Raw genomic sequence first — 12772 nt, 5'->3', positions numbered from 1 at the left:
TTAAGTTGTGTAACTCCAAAGGTTTTAAATGAAAACACTGCAGAATATCGTGTGGTTAGAACAGCTGGTGGGTCGCAAGTCGATCAGTGAATAATGATTTTCGAGTTATGTTTGAGCAATGGCACTGCCATCTAGTGGTCTTTCAGATGAGTGGGATCCTTCCACTGGGGTCTAGATATTCTAGACTGCTCATGTTCCCTCGAATTAAACAGCACACAGACATTTGTCTACAGAAGGCCATGATGAAGTCTGGAACAATAAATAAAACCAACGGGTTCAGGGTGTGTTCACAGAGGATGGGTATTTGCTCGAAATACAGCTGAACTGAATTGAACAGAGGGCATGTTTATAGATGCATTAACTCCCATACACCGTTGCTAATGTATACACTCAGTGCACCAAGATGGTTATCCTGCCCCAGATTCAACTGATTAGTCCATTTTTTAAACTGTCCTGGGTCCTCTGCATTGTGTCAAAAGTTGAACTTTTTAACTTGACACATCACCTTTAAAATGTGGTGCTCATGGGGTGAGATGCTGTAAATACAGTGAGATATATATTGAGACTCTGAACGCCCCCTCACTCCTTCAGTTTCTTCCTGGGCCCAAAATGTTAAATGTCATCTCTTTTTTTTCTCTCTTTCTCTCCCAGATGATCTTAACGGTGTATTTGAGTGATGGGGAGCAGGCCCTAACGGAGGTGCCCATCACTCCGGAGACGACGTGTCGTGATGTGGTGGAGTTCTGTAAGGAACCAGGGGAAAGTGGCTGCCACCTGGCTGAGGTGTGGCGTGGAAATGGTGAGTACCTTTTGGGGCCCCTTTAGCAACATCTTTCCTAGGGCCATTCGCCTTGTCACTACTGATTTAAAGAAAGTGACTGTTGCAGGAACAAATTAGGTGTGCCCAACAATGTTTTGTTTCCGTTGAGACTTGGACTTATACTGAGACCATTTAGCGTGGCTGCAGCATAATGCAAAAGCAAAAGTTTCCAGTTTCCCTTTTAAGGAGGAAAGTATTATTGAGTGCATTTTTAAATTACAAAGTTGAAAATACTGACAATGGCAGCGGACTCAGCATCACCACCTTGTACCTTCATGTGAAATAATCGGTATATAAAATAACAGAATTAAATTCTGTGATTTTTCTCACCTCTCCACCCCAGCATTTTTTAAATAAAACTTTTAGTAGCTTTAGTGTGTTAAAGACACTCACACAGTATTTTGAAAAATCTGGCAGCAATGGAAGACTTTTAGGTTTGACACTCTGCTCTGACAGATGGGTCCTTTTTCCCTTGGTTTTTCAATTTCCATTTTCCATAATGGTTGTGATTTGTATTAACAGCTGTGTGCCAAAAATTTTATCTTTTCTTTTTCTTCCTTTCAAAAGCCCTTCCATCAGAACTGTCATTTCATCTAAAAGTCTGTCTGTCATTGAAGCCATGAAGAGCCCAGTTACTTTACAGCAGGTGATGGATCACATAGGGTGCAGCATTAGTTTGTAGTTAATAAATTAGATTTTTTGCCTCATCAAATTTTTGCCTCTGATAGTCTGTAGTCTAAGCTTTCAAACAAACTTTGATATCTCAGTATAATTCCTACATTTTGATGTTTACATTGGAAGAGTCAGAGTTTTTTTTTACTCACACGCCCACATACTATACAACTGCTCTTACTAATTCACTTTCTCATTCGAAAAGTCTTTGAGCCAGTGTACTTTTCCAATATTGTTTTTTCTTTCATTCCTCCTTATATTTTGTCATTCTTTTCCTTCCCCCTCTGTTTTGGTGGCTGTCCAAACTCCAGATGTCCCTCCACCTATTAGCCATGTCGAGAAAAAAAAAAATGTCTTCCTCTATCCATCTCTCTGTTGCCCTCTCTGCCCACCCAGCCTCACCACATTCCTCTGGCTGGAGGCCATGTTTGATTCAATCTCAACTCTTTGTTCTCTTGATCCTGCTATGTCTGTTTCTTAGTTCTCCTCTCAGGTGTGCCTCCCCCATAATTCCTCTTTGTAGATTTTTTACACGAATGAAATGCTCCTCAGCATGAGAGGGTTGCTCTTTTGCTCTTTTTTTTTTTGATGTGAACACAATACCCTCTTGAAGAAAAATTGTGTGGTAATATAATAAGGTTGTATTCTTTAACATTAGGTAACATAATTGTTAAAATGAACTAATACTAATAAGAAATACTTTTCAGATTTTATAAACATTAAATCCACCTGCCTTATATTGTGTAGGTCCCACTTGTGCCACCAAAACAGCGCCAACCGCATCTCAGAATAACATTCTGAGATGCTATTCTTCTCACCACAATTGTACAGAGTGGTTATCTGAGTTACCGTAGACTTTGTCAGTTCGAACCAGTCTGGCCATTCTCTGTTGACCTCTCTCATCAACAAGGCATTTCCTTCCACAGAATTGTTTTTTGGTTTTTGTACCATTCGGAGTAAATTCAAGAGACTGTTGTGTGTGAAAATCCCAGGAGATCAGCAGTTACAGAAAAACTCAAACCAGCCCATCTGGCACCAACAATCATCCATGCGATTATCTAATCAGCCAATCGTGTAGCAGCAGTGCATAAATTCATGCAGATATGGGGAGGAGCTTCAGTTAATGTTCACATCAACCATCAGAATGGGGAAAAAATGTGATCTCAGTGATTTGGACCGTGGCGTGATTGTTGGTGCCAGAAGGGCTGGTTTGAGTATTTCTGTAACTGCTGATCTCCTTGGATTTTCACGCCCAACAGTCTCTAGAATTTACTCCGAATGGAGCCAAAAACAAAAAACATCCAGTGAACGGCAGTTCTGTTGATGGAAATGTCTTGGTGATGAGAGAGGTCAGCGGAGAAGGGCCAGACAGGTTCGACCTGACAAAGTCTACTTTAACTCAGATAACCGCTCTGTATAATTGTGGTGAGAAGAACATCATCTCAGAATGCTATTCTGAGATACGGGTTGGCACTGTTTTGGCGGCACGAGGGGGACCTACACAATATTAGGCAGGTGATTTTAATGTTGTGACTGATTGGTGTATATTTTATTGTTAGTTTCTGATATCTAATGCATGAACTAAACTTAACAAATGCAATCTTATTGAAAGGTGTTCCCAATTACCTAGCATCAGAGGGGTTTTGTTGTTTAAATAAATGTATTTGTTTTCCCTGTCCAGAGCGAGCCATCCCCTTTGACCACATGATGTATGAGCACCTGCAGAAATGGGGTCCCAGAAAGCCGGAGGTGAAGTTCTACCTGCGTCATGAAGACTCACCCACTGAAAGCAGTGATCAGGGTAAGAATGCAGGCTACAGGCCATGTCCCGCTTATCACCACTGTCTTATTGGCTGACATTGATAGGAATGTTTTTAATTCCCTTGTCAGTGGCCTCTATCTGTGTTCATGTAAAGAAAGAGACAAGCACATCCTGATTGAACAGTACAGGGTTCTGTTCATGATTTAGTTCTGTAGCACTTTCACAAGTGTCAGTGCATTAAAACTCCAGTGAGTAAGGCAAGGATAACAATGTCTTGGAAAAAGTCTACTACAATAACATCATACCATACTTAAGATCATGCGAATCGGCTGTATATTGCTGAAATGATCTCAGACTTAACCCAAACTGAGTTTGTGTGTAAAGGAAGGCCAGACAGACTGGTGGATTGCAAAACTTTGATAACCCTGCTGCTGCACAGTATTTGAATAATATGTATTGGTGGTTATGTAATAAAGCAGCTTGCTCTGTAATAGGACTAGATGTTTGACCTCTGTTGCCTGTTGTGGACAGGTTCAGACACACAAACACATTCTCTGCATTGAGCTCATTAATATCTTGTTATTGGTGCTCATTCACAATAGTTAATTGTTATTAAATTATTTTGAGAAATCTATTTACATAATTTTTAGATTCAATGCCAGTGTATTAAAGTTGTCTCCCTGCTTGTCCTCACTAGTGACTAATTTGTCGGCGCAACACAATCACAGGCAATCTGAACATATTTGATGTTAAATTTACATTCATGTGGAGCAAGACTTTGGACGAATGAGATTTCACTGTGGGCGGGTCTACCAAGCACAGCAACACAGAAACAAAATGTCCTGTTAATCTTTGATTTTCACGGTTGTGGCTGGTTAGGACAAAAACTACACATGGAAGAGACAACTTTTATTGTGGAGTTCATGGTTAGGATACAGTGTAATGCTGCCTCATTCACGTTTCTCTCTCTCTCTCTCTCTCTCTCTCTGTCTCCCGTTTTATCCTGTCATTTGTTTTTTTTTTCATTCTTTCTCTGCACTTGCTCCAGTGATGTCTTTTCAATCGCTTTAGGCAGGATTAGCCTTTAGTAAGCATCCCCATGGATTAAGGCATAAACCTGAGACCCCTGTGTATGAGAGAGAAAGAGAGGGAGTAATCCACTATAAGCGCAAGATCCATTCTCTGTGTCACATGGCAATAACAAACAGGTCTTTAAACTTTCCCCCCATGGCCTCGTGATGTTGCTGTCTCTAGTCAGCCATTCATGTTTTTTTTTTTATTAAAAAAATTTCACAATATGCATTTAGATGTTTTTTTTGTGTGTTCATTCATGCGTTTGTTGCACAATTGAATATATTTTATTCCTGTGCACTTAGGGAGTCAACAGTCTCAGGAGCAGCCCAGCAGGAGAGAAGGAAGCAGCTCAGATGTGCACAACGAGAACGGGGTTAGTTCATATCACATCCTCATCGAAATGTTCCTTCACTTCTGATCCCAGCATTGTGATTATTCAAAATGCACCTTTGGGGGTAGAATTCCACTTGCTAATAATATATTATGATGCATTGCTGGTTACTGTAATGCAAAGTAGCAGCTGCAAAGTTCTCGCAGTAACTGATGGACCAAGTGACACTCTTCAGTTCCGCAGCTTTTTAATCGGTCACATTTCATTCAGTCCTTCTCTCTTACCATGAGCCAAACACAGTGAGACCTGTCAGGTCCCAGGACTCTGCTTCATGTACCACATTCACAGAAATTCATTTGCCATTTTCTTTCATTTAAGCATTTCTCACATCACTCAATCGTTTTGCGATTTGCTTTCTACAAAGAGTGGTCCACTGAGCTCATTTCATGTAACCATCTGCCCCACATTTTGACAGTGGACAAGTCAGGATCCAGGAAGCGGAACTAATTCCACCTTTAGGGAGAAAGATGTCTGTAGACCATAAAAATGTGAAGGGCTTTTTTTTTTTAAGACACAAGCAATAGTGTGCATCCACTGCGGTTCAAGATTATCTTTGTGGGAGATGATTATTAAGGCTGTTGCCACCTAGGCACTGGTGCTTAACACACACTTATTTCTGACAGGTGTTGCTTTCCAGTAGGGACTGTTAAACAACATGGCTCTCATTTTAGTGTCTGTCTCTCTGTGTGTATTTAAGGGGAATAAAGAGGGTTAACTTCTAATAGCCATGGCATTTGTCTAGTTTGGCCCAAGATCCCTTGTGTTCTCTGGATAAGTTGATTTAAATGGTTTAGTTTGGCAACTGAGGATTAAGTAATTAATTTTTATCTGTACTGGTGAAAGAGAAAGTGAAACAGTATGTTTGTTAAATTTTGAGGCCAGAAACAAACTTTGCACAATTACATAAACACTAACTAAAGTAAACAGATCAGAGATTTTATTATCCTACATGTTGACAGTAGGGATGCTGCAGTGTTCGATTACCGTCTGAGAAAAAAATCGTGGTTAACTGTTTGGACTATTATTTGCAAATTTTCTTTTTATGCAAAAGCACTGAGGCAAAAAAAAGCATATCATATCACAATTAAATGTGTAAGTGGAGCCGTTTCTTAGGGATATATGGACTCTAAGCGCAGCCATACAAAAGGAAAACCGCTAAATACACACTGAATAAATAGAAGGTAGGCTATATAATAAGAGACGCAAACCCACTTATCTGCATACTGGGTGCAAAATACGCTTCAATGTAAATGGAGTGCTTGGAGTCACTTCAGAACTGCATAACTGTAAGATTATTGTGGGTGCACAACAAGTAGTTTACGGCATGCAACAGTTTTGTCTTCTGTAACAGTTTATTAAAGCGATCTGTTGTCTGTTAGACACCCCACTATAAAGAATCAGCAACAGGCTCCATAAAAACACTGTACTTTAAACTGTCACTTTACGTTCATTTCCCAAATAAACCTGTGGACTATGCATAATAACGGGAACATTGCTTAAAGCAGGCTATTTAAAGTCCAATAATGACTCAAATTGACATTTATTGTTGAATTTGTACTCAGGCAATGCTTTAAATAATGAGGATGATTTAAGACCCAATAGCACACGTAAATGTACTTGAGCTGTCAGCACGCTTAAACATTACAAAACGTTGCATCTTTCAATTCATCCTTTTAAGAGCACCACAGTTAAAAATATTAAACTCACTAGTTGGTTGTTGGATGACAAGTAGAACATCCTTGTAGGATGTGTAACTTCATATGACATCTGTTAACATGTTTTCCATTTGTTGTCTTCAATTAGTCATTCAAACGCTCCCACTCAACCGATTTAAAGTTGCTTTTTCTGTGGACACGAGTCTGGTTGATCGAATTCCTCTGTCATGTTTTGGAGTTTGTGTGTAAGCCCCAGTTTCACATGAATTGAAAGCTTACACCACTTCTATATTATGTATTTATATATTACATACATCATATTTTTGCCACATGTAAATAAAACATTTAATGGTTTTTAACCATAGTTTCAAAATTCTTGAGGTTAAATTAACCGTGATCATAATTGCGTTGCATTATGAATTGCATTCTGACAATTTTCGGAACACAGTTGCGCATGATGTAGAGCTTGTATAGCTGGAAGTGTTTGCATTCACATACTTGTTGCAATGAACAGAGGATAATTGACATCAGGTTCAAATAGCAAATAGTAATCATTCACAGGGTTCACATAGTCTTGGAAAGCCTGGAAGAATTAGGAAATATTACAACTGTAATTTTCAGGCCTGAAAAAAGTACAAAATTAAAATAAAAACCTGAGAAAAAAAACAAACTCGTATCATAAAAATCAGATGATGAATATTTGGTTGTGTTCTTCAACTTGGCAGGCAATTTCATGTCCCAGTGATTTCAACTTTTTTCTCTTTGTTTTGTGAAGGACACTTTATAGATTAAGCCTTGTCCCAGTCCAAGACTTTCAATAATAAACTCTGAAAATGCATTTTAAAAAGAAAAAAAAAAATTGCATGTTTAAAACTGTGAACCTAAACAAAGAGTGAAATCAACAAAAAACTTTTTTTGTGTTCAGATGATTTCAGTTTTTCAAAAATTACAACTGTTCCACGGTATTGGTCTCATTACCACCAAACAATCCCCCCCCCCCCAAAGTTTTTATTTTATTTGTATGACTTATCAGTGAAAAGCATGCTTGAGATGAAATTTGATACAAGTTCCATTTGAAGAAAACAAAAAAATCAAAGTAAATATGACTTGTAAGCAGACCTTTTTTTTTATTGGGCATCATTTTGCAAAAAGTTTAAATTTTTTTTTGCTTTTGTTTTTTTGTTTATTTAGAATACATAAAATGTTAACTTTTTTTTAATGTATTTTTTATTAAAATGTAATTTCCATCAGTGTCATTTCCACCACATAATTCTATTAACACTGATGCAGAATTTTAAGATGTGGTGGAAATGACACTGTAGTGGGAATTTTGATGACTTTCAGAATGTGACTTGACTTTCTAGTAGTCCACAGTGCTAAGTGCCCGAAGTTGAGGAAATACCCATAAATGTTTTTCTACTTTTGCTCTGCTCTAATACATTTCTTTGACTAGAAATACTTTAGATAAAATGTTTTGAGTGGCATCTATGTAAAATTATATTTAAAAGAAAAAATCCTTACCCAGCAATCACAAATGACTGCAAAAGTTGTCAAAAATCATTGTCATTCATTGGATTTTCCACTGCATTAAGTATATGCTTTTATTCAATATAACTTGCAGCACATTATGGATGGCTAAACTCTTCCTCCTAAATGTGGCAACATCCTGTTGACCACCCTAGGTCAGTCCTGGCATTTGGACAGTCTGAGCCTCTTGAGTACGGCTCTTGTCCTGTTTTACAGCAACTGCTAAATTTGTTTGGGCTGCTTAATCGGATTCCTCCCTCAGGCCCCATCTTAGTCTGTCTGCTTCTAAACACTAAACAATCTTAGAGCGGCCCATCCCTGTACTGAAAGTAATAATCTACTCAGGACTCAAGGCAAGTCACTGGCACATCAACACTGTGCTAAGTCAGCAGTATGATTTTGAGTATGCAAGAGTGAAATTCTTCATAGGCTAACCTCATAAAAGAGGCTACATCCTGTTGTATTCTCATTCTTCTGTTGCATCTTTATTATTTTGAGGATTACACTCGTTTCATGGTATAACCGCTCTTAAGAGGATCAGTGCACTTTTCATTCCCTTGGCTTTACAGCAGGGCTGCTTTCTCTGCTCCCACTTCTCTGTCGAAGCAAAACACCCTCTGAAGATGCTCTCTCTGACATACACACACACACACACACACACACACACACACACACAGAGTCACTCCCAGCCTTCACAGTAGGGTAATCCCTGAATGCGTGGCCAGCCTGTAAAAGGAAGGTAATATTTTTCCCCCATATGAAATAGTGGGTGGTCCCCTTTCTCTCATTTCCTCTTGCTGTCACTCCATCTGTTTTCTCTTGCTTTTCCTGAGAGTCTCTTCCACTTCCACCACAATAATCTTCCATCACCGTGTGCAGTGTCCGAGGGGCAGCGTGGCCCATCTGCGTTGGAGCATGTTAAGAGCACCCCCACCTCTTTCATTTTCATTCTCTTCTACTTGTTCATTTCCTCTCTTCTTCTCTTCTCATCACTCCATTCCTGCACACTTGGCTCCTCAGATTTCGGCGCCGCCTTCGTGCCTCCGGGGAGAGAAAAACAGGGAGTTGAGGTAAGGCTGCCTCTGCTCTCCATGTACCGAAGGAGAGCATCCTACGCACTTTTCAATAATGCATTGCCAATTATTCACAGGGTCTTAATGCTTTGCTACTTTTAAATCAGATGTTGTCGAATCAGTGTGTGGTCATTTATACTTAGAAAGCAATAAAGGGTGGTAAGAGCTGTCAGTCTTTTTCTCGTGCTCTGTCCTTGTGTTAGATTTAGTGGGCACAGCTTAGAGCCATGGCTAATACAGCAATATTATGCCTGTCCATCATGCATTCACATTTTTAAGCTCCACAGTGCTGAATTGTATGGGCAGATCAAGTTTCATAAAGTTGAGGCTGTTCCTATGTGTGTGGGCAGCTTCTCTCCGGGGCTTCACATGTTCCAGTTTCTGCTGTATTTCTTCACTCTTTTTCATTTTACTTTGTTGTTCTATGCGTGTGAAGTGCTCGCTTTGTGAATTTTAAGTATTTTTTAAAATGTCATTTTATCTTTTATTCTCTTAGTTTCTATCTCATTTCTTGTTCCACCAAAACAGGTAAAGCAGTGTGGTGAACTTGCATACAACCATTTATGATTTCAGGTTTATTACAGATAAAACTCGATACTTTATTTTAGTATTTCCATTAGTTCAGTACACTCCAAAAAAAAAAAAAAATGCCTTTAAGTTGTAACAATGCAAAAAATCTTTATAGTCCAAAAAATAGGTTTAATTTTCTTTATGGAAAACATGTTTTATTATTATTATTATTATTATTTTGGGGTGAAAAATTACCCAGACATTTCTTTGTGAGATGTGTCCAGTAATTAGACTAAAATTGCAGTAAGAATTGCAATACAAAGTGCAATAGTTGGCTAGTAAAGTAAAGCAGAGATGTTGGTGTGGCAAAGCAAAAGTGAAAAGAAATGGTCTCCCATTAAACAGTTTAGTAATGCACATAGTATGATAACTATTTGTGAACTTTGTCTTCAGACTTCCTAAACTGTAATCTTAAATGTGGTCACAAACCTGGTGTTTTAATGCCACGTTTAAAATTAATGTCTTTTACATCCTCTTCTAAGAAGACCTGAATAGCTTTCAGGCCAATGCCAATAAATGAGCACTGGTCTAAATCCTAGTAAGGAAAGAGGATTATAACGTGCTTCGTCCATGCCAAGAATCATAGCTGTTCATGATGTCCATGTGGGTGCATTCTGTAAAGTGATGAAGGAATGTTACTTAAATTACTATTTATTATCAAGCTCCTTGGCTGTGTACGTACCAGTAAAATCATATTGCTGTAGGAAGACAAGCTTAACTTTATCTGATATTTCACTGCCAGCTTTGGCTAATGTGCCTTTGCAACATGTAACGTTGCATCCAAAGCTGCTTTGATTTGGGAACACGGCCTTGCAGAGATGCAGTATTTAATGCCAGAGTTTCTCCTGCGATTTAAGTGACATGTTAGGGGAATTTTTGTACAATAAGAAGGGGTTTAGTAAATGAATCTGTTCTGTCAGGGTATCAGTTAAATGGATTGTACTGTTGTTTGACTGATTTACCATCTCTCTCAGGACAGTGGTTCTCAACTGGTTTTGCTTCGGGACCCCGGTGGTTTGTGTGTGTTGTGTGTTTGCACATTGTGCTCATGAGCATCTCATTTACAGATGCTTGTTACAGCGCTCATCTGTGACATTTCCATTGTGTAACTTATAAAATGTAATCACGAAAATCCGAATGGGAATCGGGAACATCATATAGTCTTGAGTTATAACGTTAGAAAGTCTCAACTCGTAAAATACAAGCACATTCGTTTCACACACAAACTAGTGTCTTTAGCCCCCTTACATCGTTCTTTGAGGATTATTTCAAGATCTATGCACTATGTTAGGTTGTGTTTGGGCTTATTTTAATCACGATGCTGTGCGGTAATATGAATTTGAAGAATATATTCTCCATATTCTGTTTCATGTTATAAGCAAAAACGATTGCCCCCAAGAAGCATGCATGAATGTTTTTGCCATGTTTTCATTTATTGTTTCATGAAACATAAACGTAATATGGGGAATGGCATGTTGTTACTTACAGCAAATGATCCCGACTGAAACCAGCCCCAAAACTACATAAGGTGCAGAAATGTTGAAATAATCCTTACAGAGTGACACAAGTTTGGCTCTCACTAACAAACGCTGTGTGTTTTTGCATACACACTGTCACTTATGGCTGCCCGAGTCTATGCCTGAAGAGAGCAAGCAGTCAGAGATTCTCAGCCACAAGCAATTAAACCGTTAAGAAATTATCGGCGAAAATATGGGCAGTAATTCCATTATCGGCGCAATAATATTGCGATTTTCCCAGTTATCTGCCAATAATATATTGCCCTCCGATATATTGTGTGTCCCTAATTTTGCCGCATGGCACAGTGTTGTCTCTCTTCCTCACCTTCTCTTCATTCAATGATGTTTAGCATGTTTGGGCTGTCTACTGTTTGAGAGATTTGACTTCCTCCATAACACTTTAAACCAGAAAGTTCTCACTAGAATTCAAATGGGTCACATCAGTTTTGTGGTCTGCACCACGATATCGAAGGAAGCCCGGATGAAGCGCAAACTCCAGAGAAACAATAGGTTATAGCAGAGCAGATCATTGCGCCACATTTGCGTGAAAACCAGCGTTCTATCGCACAGCGCAAATGCATGTTTCAGATGAAAAGCATATTTAGCTCGTATATAGCGCCGCACGCGAGATTAATTTAATTATATTTGCCTTGGTGGCCAAAAAGTTCGATTGACCGGCCTCTGCAGCAATTTCAATGGAGGGAGAACCCTGGTATTGTTCTTACCCTTTTGCAGGGAGGTGCCCTAATAAACACTCCTGTCTCTGTGACAGCCCTAGTCACTGTAAACAGCAAAAAAAAAAAAAAAAGAAAAACAATTTGAAAAGTAGCCCACACTTTATTAGTCAATCAGAAAACTAGCCATCATAAACTTTCTCTGCCCGTTTGCGGTTTTGGGAAATCTGGTTTGCTGGCATGTCTTTTAGAGGGCGAGGTTTGTTGTTTGAAGAGAATGTGAGGGTGTGTGGTTGAAGTTTGCAAAATGGTGAAAGTTAGCAAAACTGCAGAAATTGCTTACAGCACCTTCAAATGTATTGAGGTGAGGGGTAAATTGTTGCATTGCAAAATGTTTAGAGAAAACAGGACTGTCCCATGCTTGTATCACTCAAGAGCTTTTGGGTGAACTCCAGAAAGAAGTCAATTAATGTTGAACTCCAGAGAGTGAAGCTTCTGAAGATGCGTGCTGTGGCTATTACACACTCTTCTCTAGCTCGTGATCTGTAGAACATGGCGCTGGGCTGCAAACCTTAACAGAGAGGTTTCTTTAGAGTTATTCATGTTGTTACTGCCTTCCTATAAGGCAAGGCAGGAGTAAGCTAGTCCCTCAGTCTTGTGTTCTTGACCTCTTGGTGGTAATTTTAGTTGGCAAATAAGCAAGCTGCCTCTTGCTCCCTTTCCCTCACCCAGATTCTCTCTTCAGATTTGCCACATGAGTTATGTAGCCTGTTCATGCTCTTTAAATTAAAGCCATATTTTGCTTTATTTACCTCTCTAGGCTTTTTGTTTTAAAAAAGCATCGAGTTTCACTGCTCTGTGGACAACTACAGTCAAACTAACCCTTACGCCTTCCCTGGAGATGCACAGCTGTATTTGCACAACTGCATCTAGTAAAGAGGGATATGAAAAAAAGGGCAGGCAGGATCATGCAGTCTGACTGGAGGGCAGCCGAGACTTCGCTCAGTTTAATGTCAGAAAATACTGCGGAGAGTGAG

General features: G+C 39.2%; 1 protein-coding gene across 5 annotated transcripts in view; it reads left to right on the top strand.

Annotated features, from left to right (window-relative positions):
• Positions 1 to 12772, top strand: part of ppp1r13bb (protein phosphatase 1, regulatory subunit 13Bb) — a 58889-nt gene that overhangs the window by 17677 nt on the left and 28440 nt on the right. For all 5 annotated transcript variants that reach the window (XM_051655749.1, XM_051655750.1, XM_051655751.1 and 2 more), the window contains exons 3-5: positions 652 to 799; positions 3174 to 3293; positions 4631 to 4701. In XM_051655749.1, the coding sequence (XP_051511709.1) occupies positions 652 to 799; positions 3174 to 3293; positions 4631 to 4701 (339 nt within the window). The remainder of the gene's footprint in view (positions 1 to 651; positions 800 to 3173; positions 3294 to 4630; positions 4702 to 12772) is intronic.

This window comes from Myxocyprinus asiaticus, chromosome 25 (genome assembly GCF_019703515.2).
Source record: "Myxocyprinus asiaticus isolate MX2 ecotype Aquarium Trade chromosome 25, UBuf_Myxa_2, whole genome shotgun sequence".
Lineage (NCBI taxonomy): Eukaryota > Metazoa > Chordata > Actinopteri > Cypriniformes > Catostomidae > Myxocyprinus > Myxocyprinus asiaticus.
Note: the sequence above shows the minus strand (reverse complement) of the source record. Positions and strands in the feature narration are given on the sequence as shown.